The sequence below is a fragment of the Microcaecilia unicolor genome, chromosome 2, assembly GCF_901765095.1.
Source record: "Microcaecilia unicolor chromosome 2, aMicUni1.1, whole genome shotgun sequence".
Lineage (NCBI taxonomy): Eukaryota > Metazoa > Chordata > Amphibia > Gymnophiona > Siphonopidae > Microcaecilia > Microcaecilia unicolor.
In genome coordinates this window covers 129,868,927-129,892,675 of record NC_044032.1, presented here as the reverse complement: position 1 = coordinate 129,892,675, position 23,749 = coordinate 129,868,927, and the positions used below count along the sequence as shown (strand labels likewise).

The 23,749-nt window shown below is 42.2% G+C and overlaps 1 protein-coding gene across 1 annotated transcript in view; it reads right to left on the bottom strand.

The window, feature by feature from the left end:
• Window positions 1-8,756: 8,756 nt before the first annotated feature.
• Window positions 8,757-23,749, bottom strand: part of LOC115463099 (survival of motor neuron protein-like) — a 95,326-nt gene continuing 80,333 nt past the window's right edge. The window contains exons 8-9 of the mRNA XM_030193311.1: window positions 15,069-15,155; window positions 8,757-10,005 (exon numbers count right to left, since the gene is read on the bottom strand). Coding sequence (XP_030049171.1) covers window positions 15,099-15,155 — 57 coding nt within the window. The 3' untranslated portion in view covers window positions 8,757-10,005; window positions 15,069-15,098. The remainder of the gene's footprint in view (window positions 10,006-15,068; window positions 15,156-23,749) is intronic.

Genomic DNA, 23,749 nt, shown 5'->3' with positions numbered 1-23,749 from the left:
GGGCTGTTCTTGGCTGCCATAAAGACTCTTTATTGCAACGCTGCGGCGAGAGTGCTAGTAAATGGGCTCCGCTCGACCCCCTTTTCGGTGGCGAGGGGTACAAGACAGGGGTGTCCCCTTTCCCCACTGTTGTTCCTTCTGTATCTGGAGCCGCTTTTACGTACAATATTGAAGGATCCAGACATTAGGGGAGTGACATGCCGTGGGAGGGAGACGCGAGTGCTTGCCTTTGCGGACGACCTCTTTCTGACCCTCACACAGCCTTCCGTCTCAGTCCCCCATGTACTTGAGGTTATAAAGGAGTTCAGTTTTTTTTCTGGTCTTACTCTCAACTTACAAAAATCAGTGGCTCTGCCGGTTCAATCTGTGATAAGGGAGGAGTGGGCGGGGGAATTCCCATTCCAATGGGCTGAGGGGAAGGTTCGTTATTTGGGTGTGTGGATTACATCTGACCTGGCCAGGTTGTCCGCCACAAACTTAACACCAATGAGGGATAACCTTATGAATACTCTGCGGGGATGGAGGGGGCTTCCACTCTCGTTACAGGGCCGCATTGCTTTATACAACATGATCCTATTTCCTAAATGGACATACATCTTACAGATGCTACCACTTGTCTTGACCCACAAAGAAGAATTGTGGCTTCAAAAGCAGCTTAATGGGTTTCTATGGCAGGGAAAAAGAGCACGAATTGGGATCAAGACACTAATGCGACCACGGGGAAGGGAGGATTGGGGCTTCTGGACCTGAAACTTTTCTCCTTAGCCAGCTGTATGCGCCATTTATCGGATTGGTTTAGATCCACTGAATTCTTCTCATGCACGGGGGTCGAGACTACCTTAATGGAACCTCTTCACTATGCATATTGGCTGCAGGCCCCCTCAGACCAACTTCCCCCCTTGGGCCCCTATCGAATCATTTTGAACCCTCTACGTAAAACATGGCAATGGCTCAGTAAAACTTTTAAATGGGACAAATCAGTGTCGCCCTTGCTGCCAATCCGGGGTAATCTGGCTTTCCCGGAGGGGGGGTCCTCAACTCTGTGGAGGAGGTGGTCTTCCCGGGGGATCCGCTTTTTATTCCAGGTGGTCACGGAGCAGGGAGGTATAAAACCGTTCCAATCCATATGTGAAGAATTTGGTTTAGACAGGGGTGACGCTTTTGCCTATTTACAGCTAAAACATTATGTGCAGTCACTGCCGACCAGTTCCTTGACTAGAGGGGTGTGGGAACGTCAGGATGAGCTGTTGGGGTTAGAGGCGCAGCTGAGAACTCCTCTGAAATATTATCATGGTTGCTTACGAGACTCTATGCCACCACTTGACATCACTTCTGTATGCACTCGGTGGAGTCAAGAGCTGAAATGGCGTCTAGAACCCCAACAGTTAGAGCTTTGTCTGAGGTTGATGTGCAGAGTGACAGAGAATGCGGCGTGGTGGGAATTGAACTACAAGTTCCTACTGCGCTTACACATCTCACCCCATAGGGCCTTTAGAGCAACTCTGAGAGAGTCAGATGATTGCCCCAAGTGTACTGGAAAGAGCGCCACTTTAGGCCATATGTTTTGGTCTTGTCCGCTGGTGCATTCTTTTTGGTTGGATATGGGAAAACAGGTATCAAGACTGTGGAAAATGCGATGGAAACCAGCCCCTGGCCAGCTGTTTGATGTGTTTTTAGTGCAAGGGCCCATGCCTGAGGGAATGAAAGATTTTTTGAAGAGATCTGTACTGATGGGGAAAAGAACTATCTTGCAACAATGGCTCAACAGGGAGGCCCCCTGCATAGCGCATTGGCGAGGCGCCATGATGCAGTGCTGCTCAGTGGAGAAGCAGAGGGTCCGTGATCTTGCCTCTAAGCGAGGAGACCATTTTTGCAAGATCTGGTCTCCGTATTGGGACACGCTCACTCCCATGGCAAAAAGTAGATTATTAAATTAAACTCTACCAACTCCCCCTTCTCCATCAACTGGCCCCAGGTACTGAGGCCACAGCTCTTCCACATGGCATAAGTATAGTTTAGGCGTCCTGGCAAGAAATCCTCTGCATAACAGATGGGCGTCAACAAAAAATACTGCCTATCTGTTAATAACTTAAGGTGAATCCTATGCTAAAGCTTGAATGTGTGTTGCAGGATAGGATTAGCAATGTGCGACAGGGAGTTCAAAGTCTGAAATGGGAACCAAGGCAAAGCCCACAAGGGACTGTCCCCAAAGCCTGTTCAAGGCAAACCCAACTTTTACCTGAATCACATTGCCTATTAACCAAATATTTAACTTGGTTAGCTTGATAGTAAAAGCGAAAGTTGGGGACCGCCATACCACCCCCATGCGCCTTATTAGCACCTTCAAAAAAACTCCTGCCTCAAAGAAAGTAATCTTTCATTGATTTCCTCCAAATTAAATTCCTGCAAATCTGCTTGCAGTTTTTCTATCTGGGGCAACAAAGTCTTACAGGGTCCACTTCCCCCCCTCCCACTTGTGGCTATGATCCAAACAATACCGCTTTTGCAAGCGATCCCTATGTCTATAGGCTGACGGTACAACAAGCTTCCCACACATCATAACCTTCAAGCTCTCCCAGAATGTCTTAGGAGAGATCTCAGTCATTAAATTCAAAATAATCCTTAATATCTTTATCAAGTTGTTGTACACTGGGGGCACAAACATTTACCACAGTAAAGAGCTGATGGTCAAGTTCCACTTTAAGGAGGAGACATCTCTCACAATCTCATGGATGACAGGAGAGAGGCAGCTAGCAAATAAAATACACACTCCATGGGTTTAGACTTGGCTCTGTTGGAAGCAAAATAAGCCTGAGGAAATTTTTTTATGACAAAACAAAGCTTCGTGTTGAGGCAGAAGGTGGGTTCCCTGCACAAAGCCCACATCCATTCACACTCTCTCAGCCTCTTTAAAAAATAGCCGTCTCTTACTGGGGGAATTAAGACCTCTAACATTGAGGGACATAAAAACTAAACATTTAGACCCCATTAATAGAAACATCCAATAAAAAGCCCCCCATCTCATACATCCTCCACTCAGCATACACACCAACCCCAGACAACATGAAACTTCAACCTCCTCTCTAGATCCTCTCTCACCTTCCTAGCTAATAAAACATCCCTTACAACCCCCACCCAAACCTACCCCCATCCCAGCATAATATGGCCTTCCAAAACAGGGGCCCATAGAAGGCAGCAGTCATTCCCCAACAGCCCCCTCAAATACAGAAACCACAGAGAACAGAACAATTGCTCATAGCGAGATCAACTATAGCAAAAAACATGAAATGATAGGAATAGGAGCACTAGTTGTAACCACTAAACAAGCAGCGACCCCAGTATTGTCCACAGCTGTCCGGAAGCGTGGAAGAAATTATAATCCAACAAAGGAAGGGAAATTGTTCCCAGCGACAAAGATTCAAAAGCAGGAACACCACGCGATCCTGAGCAGGATCAATCTGGCCAAGATGATGCCTCAGCAGTAGCAGGGGTAGAGTTACGCTGAAGACGGTTGCTCTGATCACCCCTGCGCCAATGTTGACTTCTGGGGATCCTTGGTAAAGCAGTGTCAGAATGTGCAGTAATGGAATCCTCCTTCCATAGCTAGCCTCTCGTAGCAGGGTAAGCGCTTCAGATGGAGTCATGACTTTAACTAGCTTGTTATTCAATGCAAACGACAAACTGAAGAGATAGTGTCGCTGATATTTCATTTGATGATCAGCCAGGCACCTCGTGATTGCTCGAAACTCCTGTCTTCGATGTAAAGTTGTAGCCGAAATGTCGGCAAAAAGTTCCACTCGGGAGCCTTCCAGGGTTATGTGTCCTACCTTGTGAGCCGCTTGCAAAAGTCACTCTTTCAAGGGGAAGCAAAGAAAGCAGGCCACTATATCGCAGGGCCGATCCACTGGCTTGGGGCCCAATGCCCCCTCTCAAACTCATTGGGAGGCAACTCCACCATCCCATTTGCCTCAAGCAAAAATTGATGACACACCCGCTGCATTAGGGCTGCCACATCTTGCTCACACAGCACTTCAGCCACGCCTCAGGCCCGCAGATTGTTTCGACGTGCATGATTTTTGCCATTCTCTACCTTAGCCAAAAGATCTTCCTACTCAGTGTCCAGGGAATCTGCACACTTCTGGGGGTCCAGCACATCTTGATCATGTTGAATCACTCTCTCCTCAAAATCATTAAGCTGGTGATCCGTGATCTATCTTTTTATGTAAACTTGCTACATCCATATGAAACTCCTGCTTGAGGGTCACTACTGTCAACTTAGGTCCGCCATCGCCAACATTTTTAATGGATTGACATTAATGGATTCAGGATCCAATAAGCAGGAGGGACTTGACCGAGAGGCCAGCAGTGGGTCAGCACCTGCCTCCTCCAAAGCATTTTAGCTGGCATCACTCTGAGGAACTAGCAGCACGGCAGACAAAAGTTTTGAGATCCAAGTTCAGTTGGTTTTTTTTTTTTTTTTTTACTAGCCATTGTATTTGCAACAAGAAGTGACAGTGATCCCAGTCCATAAAAGGCAGAAACAAGCCCTCTGCAGCCGCTAATAATCGCCAATTGCTCAGGGCTTGGAGGAGCACGTCAGCTAGGTCGCCATCAGCTGGACACTTCCTCCAGCATAGCTTGCACTTCTGTATAAGTACCACACACTAACTGACTGCGCCACTGGAGCTTGTAAATTGACACCTCCCTAAGCCCAAATTCTTAAGATAGAATTCCTCTGCGCTTGCTTTTTAAATGTATGTATGGGCCAGTAATCGGTGTGCCTTATTAGCACATTTAAAAAACTCCTGCCTCAAAGAAAGTAATCTTTCATTGATTTCCTCTAAATCCAATTCCTGCATTTTCTATTTGGGGCAACAAAGTCCTAGAAGGTAACTTGGAGGCATATTTTCAAAGCACTTAGCCTTACAAAGTTCCATAGGCTCCTAAGAGGCTTATTTTCAAAGCACTTAGCCTCCCAAAGTTCCATAGAAACATATGGAACTTAGCCTCCCAAAGTGCTTTGAAAATATGCCTCTAAGTAACTTTGTAAGTCAAAGTACTTTGAAAATTAGCCCCATAGTAACATAATAGATGACGGCAGAGAAAGACCTGTACGGTCCATCCAGTCTGCCCAACAAGATAAACTCATATGTGCTACTTTATGTGCATACCTGACCTTGATTTTTATCTGCCATTTTCAGGGCACAGACCGTAGAGGTCTGCTCAGCACAAGCCCCGCCTCCCAAACACTAGCCCTGCCTCCCACCACCGGCTCTGCCACCCAATCTCCTCTAAGCTTCTGAGGATCCGTTCCTTCTGAACAGGATTTCTTTGTTTATCCCATGCATTTTTGAATTCTGTTACCATTTTCATCTCCACCACCTCCTGCAGGAAGGCATTCCAAATATCCACCACTCTCTCCGTGAAAAAATACTTCCTGACATTTTTCTTGAGTCTGCCCCCCCTTCAATCTCATTTTATGTCCTCTAGTTCTACTGCCTTCTCATCTATGGAAAAGGTTCATTTGCGGATTAATACCTTTCAAATATTTGAACGTCTGTATCATATCACCCATTTCTCTTTTCCTCCAGGGTATACATGTTCAGGTCAGCAAGTCTCTCCTCATATGTCTTGTAACGCAAATCCCATACCATTTTTGTAGCTTTTCTCTGCATTGCTTCAATTCTTTTTACATCCTTAGCAAGATACATCCTCCAAAACTGAACACAAAACTCCAGGTAGGGCCTCACCAACAACTTATACAGGGGCATCAACACCTCCTTTCTTCTGCTGGTCACACCTCTTTCTATACAGCCTAGCAACCTTCTAGCTACGGCCACCACCTTGTCACACTGTTTCGTCACCTTCAGATCCTCAGATACTATCACCCCAAGATCCCTCTCCCCGTCTGTACATATCAGACTCTCACCGCCTAACACATACGTCTCCCGTGGATTTCTACTCCCTAAGTGCATCACTTTGCATTTCTTCACATTGAATTTTAATTGCCAAACCTTAGACCATTCTTCTAGCTTATGCAGATCCTTTTTCATGTTTTCCACTCCCTCCTGGGTGTCCACTCTGTTACAAATCTTAGTATCATCCGCAAAAAGGCAAACTTTACCTTCTAACCCTTTTGCAATGTCACTCACAAATATATTGAACAGAATCGGCCCCAGCACCGATCCCTGAGGCACTCCACTACTCACATTTCCCTCATCCGAGCGAATTCCATTAACCACCACCTTCTGGCACATGTCCATCAACCAGTTCCTAATTCAGTTCACCACGTCAGGTCCTATGTTCAGCCTGTCAAGTTTATTCAAGAGCCTCCTGTGGGGAACCGTGTCAAAAGCTTTGATGAAATCTAAGTAGATTACATCTATAGCATGCCCATGATTCAATTCTCCGGTCACCCAGTCGAAGAATTCAATGAGATTTGTTTGGCACGATTTACTTTTGGTAAAACCATGTTGTCTCGGTCCACCCCCCTCCCCCCTACACATACACACACACACCTGTGGCTATGCTCCAAACAATACCGCTTCTGCAAGTGATCCCTTAGACTGTGAAGGAGCTAATACAACTTTTTGAATACCATAAAGAACACTGCACTTACTCAAACCTAAACTTGCCTATTACTTCTTTTGTATAAAAAGTGAGGTAGCCACCAGATAGGAATATCCTTTGCTTTAATAAACAGTAAAGGGAAGCTTTCAGTTGTAGTAATCTCTGTCTACTTCATGTTCTTTCCTGCAGGTTTACTTGCCTAACAAATCAGCATCAGATGAAAAAGTACAATTTTTTTTTTTAATTTAAAGTACTGGAAGAACCACCTTATGTTCAAGAATGGAGGCACACTTTTAAGCTCAAGTGACAATGGAAATACAATATATTATTATTATTAAATTTGTAATCCCGTGCTTTCCCACTCAAAGCAGGTTCAATGCGAGCTTACACAGTAATAGGGAATACAGAATACTGTTAGAGAAAGTAAAATTAAGAATAACAGAACAGTAGAATAGATAAGTATGTGAGATAAGCAATGGAGAAGGGAGTAAGGTGGAGATATAGTCTGGGTCAATGTCGATGTCTCCTGGGTATGTGTTGGGTAAGTGACAATGAAAATACAATCCAGACCCTAGAAAACTTTTGCAATGTGCAAGCTCTTTGTTCTCTGAAGTTCAACAAGGTCCATGCTCTGGTAGGTCTAGGGAGAGAGGAAGTGGGCTCGTTGTGACTTGCTGTTTCCCTTTTGCCTCTCAGCGTGTTACTGTACCATTTGGACAATACTATAGTCTCCTTGGAGTCCACGAGTGTAACTGCTCCAAGAAAACATGGGACAAGCACAGAACAGTCTTACTGGAGAGAAATGAATTGTAGAGCCAAGTAGTAGTGATATAACCCTTAAGATGGATAGGATAGCTAGAGTTTTGAGAGGTGTATTAGGATACTACACTTTCTATAGAGCCACAAGTTAAAAAATTATTTGAGGTTGTTATATTTGAAGACTACTCCACTGTATAGGGTTGTTATAATTTGAGACTACTCCACTGGGATAGAGGACACATTTTCTTGAAGATCATTTAGGCTGTTGGTTCAACTTACGCTTTTACCACATATTGATTATTAGCATTTCCTTTACCTTGGAACTTCTTCAAATTTAAGTGGCTAATTGCATTTACTTTAAAAACACTGCTGTTAAATTGACCTTTAGTGTTCACATATCTGACAATGATACCTCTCTTGTTAAATCTTCATTAGTTACCTGTTGAGTGAGGATCTCATTTAAAGTCATTTGTATAATGTGTAAATCCTTGCAAGGATTAACTTCAGAATATTTTTCTAATCCATTAGCAGTCCTTACTTCTAAGGGATTAACCAGGGGATAGAATCATTGCCTGATTGAGTTTCCTTCTATTAAAGTATTAGGTTTAAAGCAAATTTTCAATTCTTCATTCACGTTTCAAGCACCTAACTTTTGGAATGGGTCTGCTGTTGTATACAGGCAGGTTCTCTACTCATGCTAATTTCCATCAATTTCTTAAGAGACTTTCCTTTTTGCTAAATACAATGGCAATGAATAATTTCTTTATTCTTTTTTATATTTGTTTTTAATGCTATATTTGTTAAATTCCTAGAGAACACACTGATTCTTGTTAACTGCAAGTTGTTTAGGGGCGCTTTTACAAAGGCATGCTAGCGTTTTTGCGCACGCTAAAAATAAGCAAGCGCTAAACACTAGAGACACCCATATATTTCTGCGGGTGTTTCTAGCATTTAGCACACACACTAAAACCGCTAGCACTTCTTTGTAAAAGACCTCCTTAGAACCTTAAAGGGAATGGGTGACTAATAAAAACAATATAGAATAGTTATAGCAGATAGGCGAGTGGGATGTGCCTTTTGGTTTTTTTTCTGCTGTCATTATTCTGTGTTTTCTATAAGATGGATGTGGGGAGTTTTGGTAGATTGACAGCTGAAAGTGTGTGGAGGGTAGTGTAGCAAATGAGGCACTGTGGGTGAAATGTGTGGTGGCTGAACAGAGCTGGTTACTGCTGCAATCAAAAATTAGCTATTGGTTATACCTAGAGTGGAAATTAAGTATTGGTTACTGATGGTACTGAAATTTGCCTCGGACTGTGCAGACACACACACGTGGACATCAACCCATAGGGTTACCGTATTTCATATACTAATTTAAATGCTTCCATCCAACTGATGTTTGACCAAAAATAAAATTCCATCCAAAATGCCAAAGGAATTTTTTTTATTGGTTGCTTCCTTCCTTAAAAGCATATACATTATCATAACAGTCCAAGATAAAATCAGGAAAACTTAAAAATCTGAAAATATTCTGTTCAGATTAAATAGTCTATCACAGAATGTAGAAACACAGAGTAAGGAGGTATGGCCACGTCAGCTTATTAGCACCCATTTAGTATTTGTTCTTGCACAGGATGCTCCTATTCACTCATTCTTGCTGGTAGCCTCCTCATTCATTCACGGTGTCCCTGTCTAAAATGTCTTCCTAGTGGGGTGTGCTAATTTAAGCTATTACTAGAGTGAGGAAAGGATAGCACTGTAGAATGAATATGTTGGTAAGATATATTGCTGCTATTTAATAGTTTCCTAAGAACATTCAGACCTGAATTTCAGAGCTTAAAAAATAAAAGTATCCAATCATAACAAAAAGATGATGCATGACTGGTGACCCCTAGGTAGACTTTTATCCGTAAGTCCTGAAATTATGAAGGTGAATCTCAACTGTAATAAATCCATATTTTCATACACAATGTACCCAAAAACAAACATGCAATCCAAGCAATCGTTCTCTAAAGAACATTAGAATAAGATGAGGACAAAATCAAGCTTGAACATTAGAATGATACTTTCATTATTAGTAAATTTTCCATCTCCAGATGAATGTGCATGAAGTATGATCAGAGTCACATACTATCTCCCCAAGCTCCCCCCCACCCTACCTGGCAATCCTAATTAAGGACATATACAGCTATATGTTACTTTAGTTGACTTGCCTTTCTCTCCTTTTCTCAGACTACTGCCATAGTGAATATGGCTCCCCATCCATGTTATCACCAGCATCTAGGGATCGATTTATTATTTTTCCATAGGTTACGTATAGAGAAACTCACTATATTCTGAGAACAGGGAAGCATAAAAGACAGGCTGAAGATGATAAACGCGAGAAAAAAGGATACTCTTGTCCCCAATTTCATCCAATAGGGTTCTAATACAACACCCTAAATTCCTCTAGTTATCTGCCTTTAAATGTGGCCCTAAGAATGTTTTCCCCTCGTCGTCTTTCCAGTTAGATTTGCTGCCTAATAATAAAGAAAACAGCTAGTTTACCAAATTATTAAATAAAAAAAGGTAAGAAGAACAGCTTTTATTATATAGTCAGTCTTCTTTATAAAACAAAGTCTTCATCCCATATTCGTCACAGCACAAATGCTACGTCCTCCTCCGTGGAGAGATTCTTACCTAGATATAAAAGAAATGTAAAAGTTAGACATCTTAGATTTCATATACTTAGGCTCCAGTCACCAGAACATAAGAATAGCCATACTGGGTCAGATCAATGGTCGATCTAGCCCAGTATCATGCTTCCTGCAGTGGCAAATTCAGGTCACAAGTACCTGGAAGAAACCCAAATAGCAGCCCATTGCCATTCTACCAATCCCAGGGCAAGCAGTGGCTTTCCCCATGCCAATTTCAATAACAGACTATGGACCTTTCCTCCAGGAAGTTGTTCAAACCTATTTAAACCCAGATATGCTAACCGCCATTACAACATCCTCTGGCAACAAGTTCCAGAGCTTAACAATTCTTTGAGTGAAAAAAATATTTCCTCCTATTTGACTTATCCTCACCCTCAGCTGTCTTTTTTCCAAGCTGAATAGCCCTAACCTCTTTAGCCTTTCCCATATGGGAGCACTTCCATCCCCTCCTATCATTTTGGTAGCTGCTCTTGAACCTTTTCTAATTCCACTATATCTTTTTTCAGATACGCAACAAGAATTGAACACAATACTCAAAATGAGGTCTCACCATGGGGTGATATAAAGGCATTATAATATTTTTGGTCTTAGTTTGCATCCATCTTCCTATATTCCTAGCATCCTGTTTGCTTTTTTGGCTACCAACGTACACTGGGCAAAAGATTTCAGCGTATTGTCTACAATGGTGAACAAGGTAGAGGTTTATGAGGAGCTTTATTACCAAAAGGGCCATTCTGCCCAATGAGGCCACTTTTCACCTGGATTAGGCTGTGTCAGGGACATGAACTATCAAACCAGACATAGTAATGGAAATTAACTCACAAAATAAAAAAACATAAAACAAAACATAATCAGTAAAAGCGACAAACAGGCAACACTAAATCAATTCTTACATGTGGATTATCTATCACAAACAGATATATTAATCTGAAGTGTGTCAGACAATATTAGTAGCAGGCTTGTGCAAAGAAATAGCAAATCAAATACTGCATTTTCGTGCAAATAACATGCCCACATACATCGTGTGGAAATGACACATTCAAGTAAAAACAATCCGATATAGCACCCCACATGTATTAACATGTTATTGCATTAAGGCGGAATTGGACATATCCATTCAGGGACTACATGGATATAAACAATGGGTGAAGCCACACAGAGAACGTAGCATATATTTGATTTTCACAGATGTTACCAAGTTAAGAGAAAGGAATTTGTTGGTCAATTTGCATCCAGAATATACCCTAATCCATTTCAAATTTTTTTTTAATGTGCCTTATAGCATATTATGTCTAGAACAAAACGCAAGTCCTACAGCACAGACTTTAAAGTGAAAGTCATTGCCAGAGCAGAGGAAACCAGCAGCAAAGAAGCAACCAGAAAATTTGTAGTTGGTGAAAGATATGTTTGAGAAGCAAGGAAGGAGAAATCTGAACTAGAAAAAAATTAAACCCATGCTGCAGCACTAAAGCAAGAAGGCCTCAACTGGGAAATGACTTAAAGGATTAGATTTGAGGATTTGATGTCAGATGTTCAGGAGAGGGCCACATTACTAATGTCTTTGTTTTTAAACAGGACATGAATGCTGTGTTGAAGTTTGAAATTCTCAATTGACATTTTGTGGACAAAATTATGGTTATATCCTGATGTTACTAAGGTAAACTCAAGATAGAAAAAGAGAATTCTGGCTATACGTAATGAGGACTAAACATTTGGGAGCTACCTGCCTATTAGCATACCCTTGAAATGTTTGGTTCGCTATCTGGGCATTAAGTATACCCTTTTTTGTTCTGCATTTCTGGACACTTAAGAAAATTTCAGTGGAGTTAGTTCTTAGTTGGTTGAGTAAAATAACGAGGGGAAAACTTCTTTAAATTTGTATAAGAAAAACCAAATCACAAATACACAGCAACAAGTTGTCACCCAAAGATAAAGCACGAATGCTGAAAAGAGACCCCCCAAGTAGGATACAAAACTCCCCCTACCCCCCCCCCATAAACAAAGTCCTCCCCCCCACCTACATACCCTAGGGTTTTTTGATAAAGAGGCAATAATGAAGCATCTGGGTGCAAGGCCCATGCCGTATAGAAATCCCAAAAATTTGTGATAGGATATGTGTGGCCATTCCGGATAGCAGTCAACTTGTACATCTGATGGATACTGTCCAGTTTCCTCAAAAAACCTGGAGGCCTGGTAATATAGATTGCTTCCAGGCCGCCACCAACACTAGATTGCTAACCACAAAAACATGAGTCACCAGTATACAAATGGCCGGGTTTACCCTGTAAGGCTTAAGGCTTAAAGTGCAGGAGACAATGGATCAACCTACATGGTGTACGAAATTTGAGTGGGCTGATAAACTTCAGCACCATAATCTAATATAACTGTACTTGTGGACAGGTCAACCAAATATGGAGCATATCTCCCACTTGGCCATACTGCCTCCAACACAGGGCAGAGCATTAGCAAAACATCTTAACAAGGTGCTGAGGAGTATAGTACCAGCGGTAAAGGATTTTATAACCGCTTTCTACCAAACTGCTAACTATGAACACCTTAAGAAGGTATTTAAAGGCACGTTCCACTGATATTCATAAGGGGCACCAAGAACCCATTCCCATTTCAAAACATAATATATAATGGGTTTACGATAGGAAAGGAGAACTCTCTATATATGGGAAATCCCCCTTTCCCACTCCCTGCTCCAAGAGAGTTGCTTATACTTCTTATGTGATACTTTAATTTCTTCATGGTTTCTTTGGATTTCTCCTCCTTTCTATTATGGTCTAAGGAGTTGTAAATTCAGTTTCCGCTGAGAGACTTATTATTTAAACTATGTTTTCTCTATGCTTCTGTAACAAGTGTTTTTGCTTGTGTGATATTTTGCAAATTACAAAAAAAAAAAAAAGATTGGATTCTGGCTCAAAGGGAAAATAATCAGGCTATTTCCACCGTGGCAATCCAGATGAAAACCAAGCTTCTGGCGAACGAAAGATTTAAAGCTAGTTTTAAACATGGATTTGAAAATTTCTGAAAAGAAATTCGGTTAGTGAGGATGCAAACTACTGGTGAAGAGGGTGATTAAAAACATTATTTATGCCTTTGAGGACATTCTGTGTTAGATAAATGCATTTACTAGTAATTCTAGTTAGCTATAAAGTAGGCTAAAAGTTGTTATATTATTATTAAAGTTTCTCAAAAAAAAATTGTGCCATCCTTATCATCACAACTGCTTCCATTATTCTTTAAGTGCTGCATGCTAACAGTAAAAAAACAAACAAAGAAAAAAAAACAAAAGAAAAAAACCCTGACATGCGCCCATACATATAACACATGGGGGCCAATATTTTGCAAAATAAACATATAATGCACATGTTAAATATGTAAAACTATGGTCGTTTGGAAGAGCAGCCTACTGGTTAGTGCAGTGGCCTGAGAACCAAGTTTGATTCCCACTGCAGATCTCTGTGACTCTGGGGAAGTCACTTAACCCTCCACTGCCCCAGTTACAAAATATGTAACTGTATATAATACATAAACCGCTTTGATTGTAACCACAGAAAGGTGGTATATCAAATCCCATCCCTTGCATCATACAATAACTGATTTAGTGTTGCACGTTTGTCTTTTTTACTGGTTTTGTTTTAGTTATTATTTGGTTTTAGATTATTGAGGTTTTATGAGTTATGTTTTTTTTGTGAGTTAATATCCATTCCTAGGTCTGCTTAACAGTTCATGCTCCTGAGCAGCATAATCCAGGTGAAACATGGCCACATTGGGCACAGTGTCCCTTTTGATGTAGTAAAGCTCTTCATAAACTTCTACCTTGTTCACTGTCATTGTGACCCGTTGTGTGGTTCTGCTGGCTGAAGCACCACACATCTTTGCCTCCCTTTGCTCCCGATATACTTAGGCTCTCCAAGGTTGTTGAAAGGGAAAAGATGGGTGGCCCTACAAACCCACTTTATTAGGGGGCAAGATGCCAGTGCTGCATAATTATAACACGAGGAGCTCTTAATAGTGGCCATATCATTGGAGGGGGCCCACCTGGCTGCTGGTGTCATCTAGAGAACCCCCCCCCCCCCACACCAATTACTGGCCCCAGGATTGCCTTGGATAGTGCTGGACCTAGCAACAGGATTCAAGGTGACTCTATAGTTTCATATCAGGGCAGACAGCTTTTGCTGCTACAGTTCTGGTTTCGTTACACTGAGTGCACAGAGACATACTTCTGATTTGCCTATGAAAACAGGACTGTTAACAAAATTGTAAGTTTTATATCATGTTCTACCTGCTGTACATCATCTTGGGTGAATCTTCATAGAGGCAGTTAATAAATCAAAATAAATACACCTCTATGCCTTTATTGGGGTAAACCAGGACTGGCTTAGTCTGTCCCCTTATGAAATATGTGCATAAATGTGCCTGTATACTTCAGATCCATCTCACATTTCCTAGTCTCTCACCAAGATGAATAACACTGTAAAACATTTCTATGAGAATGTCATCCTGTTTTGACTATACAGGCAGAGGTTGATCATTTTAATACCCAATCACTTGATTACATAAAATCAATTCCCTCTTGCTAGGCAAAGTCAGTGTAGTAATGATACAAAACATTCAGCTTTGTATATTTTACATACCAGGGACTACATGAACCATGACATTAAGATCATGGAGCTGAATCTCTGGAAATTTATAAAGCCACGAGTCTTAATTCTCAATGATAGAGATTTCTTCCTCATTTTATAAACCTTCCCAAACAGCCCTAGTTCAATACACATGGTATCCTGAGTCTGGCCAGCAGGTGTCTATTTTGTATGATGGAGATCCTCCCTACCCAACCCTGTCCCAGTGGCTTTGATTAATGCTTCTGCAACATCTCAAGGAGCAAAAGCTGATCTCAGGAATCCAAACCACACCTTCAATATGACCATGGAGCTAAAAAGAGCTAGTTCATCTAGATCAAAATCTGACGTGAGCTTATCAGACTACAAGAGGAGGAAAAAGGCAAGTGCTTGAAAATGCCAAAGCTGCAATACTCACAAGTGCCTAGGAGATTAACTCAGTTTTTCTCTATTTATTGTAGGGATGCCTCACCGAAGCAGCTTCCATTCGGCTCTGTTTAAGACCCTGTTGAACACAGTTCAGAAAGAAAACCTAGATACATTTTCAAAAAAAATCAATAGCTGACAATTTAGTTAGGTTTAAAGCTAGAATTAAAATGATCAAACAGTCGTAAATCTCCCAAATTCAGAGAGACATATGCTAGAAAAATCAGTTATTACTTGTTCACAGTCTGAATTCCCCCTTTAAATGGAAGAACATACCAATCTCAATAGATTTAGCTGGGTCCCACAAAAATGTCACCTTTGCTCTTCGCATAAACTAGACATGAAGACTTTACAGTTCAGCACAGGGTATCAAAACATATCAATACCTCACTTCAAATAGTGGCATACATTAAGAACTATGCCAACATAAAATAATATGTATGAGAGGTTCAATACTTTTTAAGAATGCAGATGCAGAAGAAATAATATAGTTATTGTTAACCTCTGATTCTGTGTGTCCTATTATGGCTAATGTACCTTTTTTTAGCCAGACATTTTGGAAATTTCTGAGCCAACTGTTCGAAAATATTTGACCAGATTTGCAAAGGGCACTTGGGATCTTAATCCTTGCTCTGCTTATCTCTTGAGAAACATTACAGACAACGAAGTGACTAAAACAGTAAATAATTCCTTGGCCTAGGGATATGGAGAAATTATGTCTTATCTGATAACTTTATTTCCTTTAGTCCTGCCAGACTAGTTTAGAACCTGTGGATAGAGACAGAGGAACAAAGATGACAAGAAGAGCTCCTTCCAGGGGTCGGAAGTAGTTAAGAATGCTGCTTACTGTGCTGATAAAAATCATCTAGATGCACATCAGGTTGCATTATAAACACTTACATTGGAGTAATGAATTGGTACCTCTGTGTCCAAAATTTCTACATAACAGATTTTGTTCAGAGGAACATTGCAAAGAACAGTGCCCCAGTTGGACCTTCCTATGCATGTCACTGTTGTATCTCAGTTGTGAATAAGAGCAATGCCACAGGAAAAAACAGCTTTTGAGTTGGCAACCTGTCGCCACTGCTAAGGAGAAGAAAACTGTAATTGTCAGGGACTGTGCTGGCACCTCCATGTCTGTCAATAGTGAGCCCTAGGTACTGTTTAGAGCAATCCTGTTTCTCATTTAGGAGACACCTCAACCCCAAGTAATCCCTCCCAGGGAAAAAGGGGGAGAAGGTCAGAGGAAAGGACTCCTCCAAGTATTATGCTTTCTTTTCTTTATCCTTCTTTTAAACCAAGAGCAAACTTAGCTCTACTTAACCAGTGCTAACTGGTTCAGGAGCTTATGTTGCCTGTCCAGCCAAGGACCAGAACATTGTAAGATCATCATCCTCTGGAAACAAATACTGATCATGCTGAAGTTGCATGGTGCCTGATGCCGACGAGGGAGGGCAGCGAAAATGGGGAGCTGGACCTAGCGCGGCCGCCACAAAAGGTGGAGATTGAGGAGACGTGAGGAGCTCCGAGGGAGCTGATGGAACCGCCGAGAGCCCGGCCAACAGGGCCACGTGGCTCAACGTTCAGAGCAGCGGTGATAAGAGTGGAAGCAAAGTGGCAGTGACCTCCGGGCACCACCCTCCTGGGATCCGAAGCAAGGTAGCGCAATCCCGAGGCTGCTGCCTCCTAACTCAGTTCTTATCTCCAAACATGGCACCAGCTACAGAGCAGCAGAACCCCATTGACCCAGACAGTGCACCCGAAACCACCTCACCCACCATTACAGCTCCCTGAATCGCAATGATTCTGTGCCCCGAGGAAATACTTCTAAACACCTGACCATGAGTAAATCATCTATATTCACCAAAAAAACCCCAAAACAACCCAGATCCAAGTCTTATCAAGCATCCTACAGTACGCGGCCTACCAGGTGCCCAAACTGATCTACCACCAAAATGAATACCTTCAAATTATTCCTAGTAATTTACTCCTTATCACTGATCCACCTAACTCTAACTACCCCACTCGCAGGAAGCAACATCATCCCCATAGACTGACCAGACACACCCTGCCTCATCAAACCGACAACAACCAAAACAAAAGAAGAACATCCACATGCGGACAACCTCAACAGAAGGGAAAGAACCCCCACAACAAATCCACAATACCAAAGAAATGACAACTAACAAAAATCCACATAGCACCAAACATAGCTGACTCATACCAAAAAATTCAAATCAGCTACATCAACACCAGATCCGCAGTAAACAAACAACACTACTAACAGACTGGATCACGTCATAAAACCTCAGCCTACTCTTCATCAATGAAACCTGGATCCATGACCAAAAGGACCCCATAATCCTAGATCTTTGCTCCCCAGGATATAAAATCGTTCACTGGACCAGAAAGGAAAAGAGAGGCGGAGGTATAGCATTAATCTCATCTGCCCGCAACCTCGGAGTCATCTTTGACTCCTCTCTCTCCTTCTCTGCGCATATCCAGCAGATAGCCAAGACCTGTCGCTTCTTCCTCTTTAACATCAGCAAAATTCGCCCTTTCCTCTCTGAACACACCACCCGAACTCTCGTCCACGCTCTCATTACCTCTCGCCTGGACTACTGCAACTTACTCCTCACCGGCCTCCCACTTAGCCATCTATCCCCCCTTCAATCTGTTCAGAACTCTGCTGCACGTCTCATATTCCGCCAGAACCGATATACTCATATCACCCCTCTCCTCAGGTCACTTCACTGGCTTCCGATCAGATACCGCATTTAATTCAAGCTTCTCCTTCTTACCTACAAATGCACTCAGTCTGCTGCCCCTCACTATCTTTCTACCCTCATCTCCCCTTACGTTCCCGCCCGTAACCTCCGTTCACAGGATAAATCCCTCCTCTCAGTACCCTTCTCCACCACTGCCAACTCCAGGCTCCGCTCATTCTGCCTCGCCTCACCCTATTGCTTGGAACAACCTTCCTGAGCCCTTACGCCAAGCCCCCTCCCTGCCCGTCTTCAAGTCTTTGCTTAAAGCCCACCTCTTCAATGCTGCGTTCGGCACCTAACCCTTACCGTTCAGTGAATCCAGACTGCCCCAATTGGACTGCCCCTATCGGACCGACCGTTCACTTGTCTATTAGATTGTAAGCTCTTTGAGCAGGGACTGTCTCTCTTTGTTAAATTGTACAGCGCTGCGTAACCCTAGTAGCGCTCTAGAAATGTTAAGTAGTAGTAGTAGATCCAAGTTTACCATCGAAACCACTGCCGAGTCCATAACACCCCAACTTGAAATTGCCTCAATAAGAATCCACAACAAAACCCTGCCTGATAATCTGAACTCCGTCCTATTTTACAGACCACCAGGAAACTGGAATGAGTGCCAGACTATCTGAACTGACTTCATTTCAAATACATGTGCGACCAACTCCAACATACTAATACTAGGAGACATCAACCTTTACCTAGAAGACCCAAACTCCACTAATGCACGAGAATGTAAGGATTTCCTCCATTCATGGGCCCTCACATTGCCACAAATGCAACCAACCCATATCAAAGGGCATACCCTGGACCTCATCTCATACAAACTACCAACAGACCAGAACCTAATATTACATGGTCAGAAACACCATGGACCAATCACCACAAACTAAACTTATCACTAAAATGGCAGACGAAGGGCTCTTACCACACACAACATATAACCTACAGCACCAGAGGCTAAATAGATCCGGAAACATTCTGGCTACAGATTTACAATAATGAATGGACTGCACAAACTGACTCCATACACTGTCTCACAGAATGGGATGAAAGATGCAGAAGCATACTAGACAAAATAGCTACCTTATGAACAAGAACCTCACACAAGCATAACACCATACTATGGTTTAACGATGATCTGAAAAAACTAAAAACACAATCCAGGAAACTCGAACGAGCATGGAAAAAAATAAGACGAACACACACTCAATGCATGGAAACAGACACAAAGAAAATACAAATACGCTATAAGACAAACCAAAAGGACATACTACAAAACTAAAATAGGGCCGGACTACAAAGACATGAAGAAATTATACCAACTTGTGAACAAACTACTAAACACTACAGAGGTCACTGCAACCAACACAGACATCCCATCTGCTGACAAACTCGCTAAATATTTCAATGAAAAAATTACAAACCTACGCAAAACGCTACCTCAGAACAATACTGATACCGAAAACTTAATCAATAGCCTGGATCCAAACCCTGGAGAATGCCCAGCTGACCGAACTCGGTCAAACTTCGCGCTCCTCAACGTTGGAACAGTTACCCAGGCAATCAAAAGGTTCTCCAGCACCCACTGCAAACTGGATACCTGCCCCAGCTACATACTAAAATCTGCCCCTGACCGCTTCATAACAGACCTCACATCCCACCTAAACTACATGCTCCAACAAGGTCTTTTCCCTGAGGAATACAGCAACATCCTACTCACCACAATCCCAAAAGATACCAAGAAAAAAAAACAAACAAACTTGCCAACTACCGCCCAGTTGCATCTATACCACTAGCAGTTAAACTGATGGAGAGCATGGTGACCAAACAGATTACCGACTACATGGACAAGTTCTCAGTAAAACACAAATCGGGATTCCGCCCCCTCCATAGTACCAAAACTGTGCTAGTTACTCTCCTGGCCAATTTCAAGCAGGAAATAGCTACAGGTAAAAGCATACTTCTCTTACAATTTGATATGTCGAGCACTTTCGACATGGTAAACCACAATATACTACTAAGACTTTTAGACTACTTTGGAATTGGTGGAAATATACTTAACTGGATCAAAGGTTTTCTAACCACCAGAACATACCAAGTGAAATCAAACTTAAACATATTACCACCTTGGAAAGCAGACTGTGGAGTACCTCAAGGATCACCACTATCACCAATACTTTTCAACATAATGATGATCCCACTGGCCAAGTCCTTATCAAAGCAAGGCCTCAACCCGTTCATCTATGCAGACGATGTCACAATTTACATTCCCTTCAGACATGATCTAACAGAAATCAACAATGAAATCAAACTTGGTTTGAATACCATGGATTCATGGCCAAACTCTTTTCAACTGAAATTGAATACTGAAAAAACACATTGTCTCATCCTCTCATCTCAACACAATACGTACAAACCCACAACCTTAATCACCCCAGAACACATCCTCCCTATCTCAGACAGCCTGAAAATACTCGGCGTTACAATCGATTGCAACCTCACATTCGAGAACCAAGTGAACTCCACAACAAAGAAAATGTTCTACTCAATGTGGAAACTTAAATGCGTAAAACCTTTCTTCTCGAGGGAAATATTTCATAACCTAATACAATCAATGGTACTAAGTCACGCAGACTACTGCAACAGAATGTACGCTGGATGCAAAGAACAACTCTCAAAGAAACTCCAGACTGCTCAAAACACAGCAGCCAGGCTGGTATTTGGCAAATCGCAATTCGACAGTGCCAAACTCCTCCGAGAAAAACTGCACTGGCTTCCAATCAAAGAATGTACTGCTTTCAAAATCTGCACCTTGGTCCACAAAATCATCTACGGCCAAGTCCCAGGATATATGACAGACATTATAGACCTACCAACCAGAAACATTACCAGATCATCTCGAACACACCTAAACCTCAACTACCCAAACTGTAAAGGACTTAAATACAAAGCAACCTATGCATCCAGCTTCTCCTATATAAACACACAACTATGGAACGCACTGCCAAAAGTTGTGAAAACAACCTACGACCACCTAAACTTCAGGAAATCATTAAAAACCTACCTGTTCAAAAAGGCATATCCCACCGACCCAACATAAATACCTACACTCTGCAACACAGCAAAACCAAAGCTCGTAATGGACACTATATAACCTTTCCTCTCCTCGATCCCCATTGTATCTGAAACACATGTACCTTATTCGACCACAATACCACCTAGTATTTGTTTCTTTACCGGACCTGGCGAATGCCTTTATGGTACTATGTAAGCCACATTGAGCCTGCAAATAGGTGGGAAAATGTGGGATACAAATGTAACAAATAATAATAAATAATATTGAACAAATCACAAAGAATACTGTGTTTTGACATCTCCATCCGCTGGTCAATGGACATAACCCACGGGTTTTGGACTGGTTTGGCATGGACGATAAGGAATATCCAATACAGTCATAATGTGCGATACTGAAACCAATTTTGAAAAATCTATTTGGATAATTCCCCATGTTCTAACTTCCAGCCTACAGCAAATATACCAACTTTGACTAACATCAAGGAAGTTATAGAAGAAAGGTTATCTCTAATGATGTACTGAACGGATCCTGGATAAGAGATACTCTATCAGGAGATCCATGTCATGCAGAAGGAGATGATGGATTGGAACTATTCATCTGTTTCTAAAGCAGTTTCAGGAAAAAAAAGGAATTCATATTTATGTGGTTGTCTCGGACACTGAGATAGCTCTAAGCACGGTGAGGAGGGGGATAGAGAATGGCCCCCTTGTGGTTTGGAGTCCCATGTAGACAGCAGAGAGACTATTAGATTTTATAATGAATGTACAACAGGCATGGACGCTGTTCAAAAATACCATCCTGGAGGCCCAGGCCAAACATATTCCACTAATTAGAAAAGAAAGACGGAACTCCAAAAGACAGCCGGCCTGGTTGAAAAGTGAGGTGAAGGAAGCTATTAGGGCTAAAAGAAATGCCTTCAGAAAATGGAAGAAGGAACCATCTGAAAATAACAAGAAGCAGCATAAGGAGTGCCAAAGCAAATGTAAGGCGCAGATAAAGAAGGCCAAGAGGGAGTACGAAAAAAAGATAGCATTAGAGGCAAAAAAATATTAAACATTTTTTTCGGTATATTAAAAGCAGGAAGCCGGCAAAAGAATCAGTTGGGCCGCTAGATGACCGAGGGGTAAAAGGGGCAATCAAGGAAGACAAAGACGTAGCGGAGAGATTGAATGAATTCTTTGCTTCAGTCTTCACTGAGGAAGATTTGGGTGGGATACCGGTGACGGAAATGATATTTCAAGCGGACGAGTCGGAGAAACTTACTGACCACGGTAAACCTGGAGGACGTAATGGGGCAGTTCGGCAAACCGAAGAGTAGCAAATCTCCTGGACCGGATGGTATTCACCCTAGAGTACTGATAGAACTGAAAAATGAGCTTGCAGAGCTACTGCTAGTGATATGCAATTTATCCTTAAAATCGAGCGTGGTACCGGAAGATTGGAGGGTGGCCAATGTAACGCCGATTTTTAAAAAAGGTTCCAGGGGAGATCCGGGAAATTATAGACCGGTGAGTCTGACGTCGGTACCGGGGAAAATGGTAGAGGCTATTATTAAAAACAAAATTGCAGAGCACATCCGAGGACATGGATAACTGAGACCGAGTCAGCACGGCTTTTGTGTAGGGAAATCTTGCCTGACCAATTTACTTCAATTCTTTGAAGGAGTAAACAAACATGTGGACAAAAGGGAGCCGGTTGATATTGTGTATCTGGATTTTCAAAAGGCGTTTGACAAGGTACCTCATGAAAGGCTACAGAGGAAATTGGAGGGTCATGGGATAGGAGGAAAAGTCCTATTTTGGATTAAAAACTGGTTGAAGGCTAGGAAACAGAGAGTGGGGTTAAATAGGCAGTATTCACAATGGAGAAGGGTAGTTAGTGGGGTTCCTCAGGGGTCTGTGCTAGGACCGCTGCTTTTTAATATATTTATAAATGATTTAGAGATGGGAGTAACTAGCGAGGTAATTAAATTTGCTGATGACACAAAGTTATTCAAAGTCGTTAACTCGCGACAGGATTGTGAAAAATTACAGAAGGACCTTAAGAGACTGGGAGACAGGGCGGCTAGATGGCAGATGACGTTTAATGTGAGCAAGTGCAAGGTGATGCATGTGGGAAAAAAGAACCCGAATTATAGCTACGTCATGCAAGGTTCCATGTTAGGAGTTACGGACCAAGAAAGGGATCTGGGTGTCGTCGTCGATAATACACTGAAACCCTCTGCTCAGTGTGCTGCTGCGGCTAGGAAAGCGAATAGAATGTTGGGTATTATTAGGAAAGGTATGGAAAACAGGTGTGAGGATGTTATAATGCCGTTATATCGCTCCATGGTGCGATTGCACCTTGAGTATTGTGTTCAATTCTGGTTGCCGCATCTCAAGAAAGATATACTGGAACTGGAAAAGGTGCAACGAAGGGCGACTAAAATGATAGCGGGGATGGGTTGACTTCCCTATGAAGAAAGACTAAGGAGGCTAGTGCTTTTCAGCTTGGAAAAGAGACGGATGAGGGGAGACTGTGATAGTCACCTCCAGGATAGTTGGGTTAAGGCAGTTTCAGTCTGAAATACAAGTCCCAGAAGGCATTGCAGGTAAGGAGCCAGAGGGGGAGATGAAGAACCCGGACTGGACTCCTAGCTGCAATCAGGGAAGACATGGGTGTAGGCTGGCAGGTTGTGTAGAGTGGCTGCCACTATGTGGAAAGAGAGTTAGGAAACCCTGTGTGCAGGAGCTCATCATTGGTCTCATTAATTTAATGCTCAACTCAGCTGGTATGGGTGTGGGAAAGCTAATGGAAGGAGAATGATTGGTGGTGGTAGCTGAAGCCAGGGAT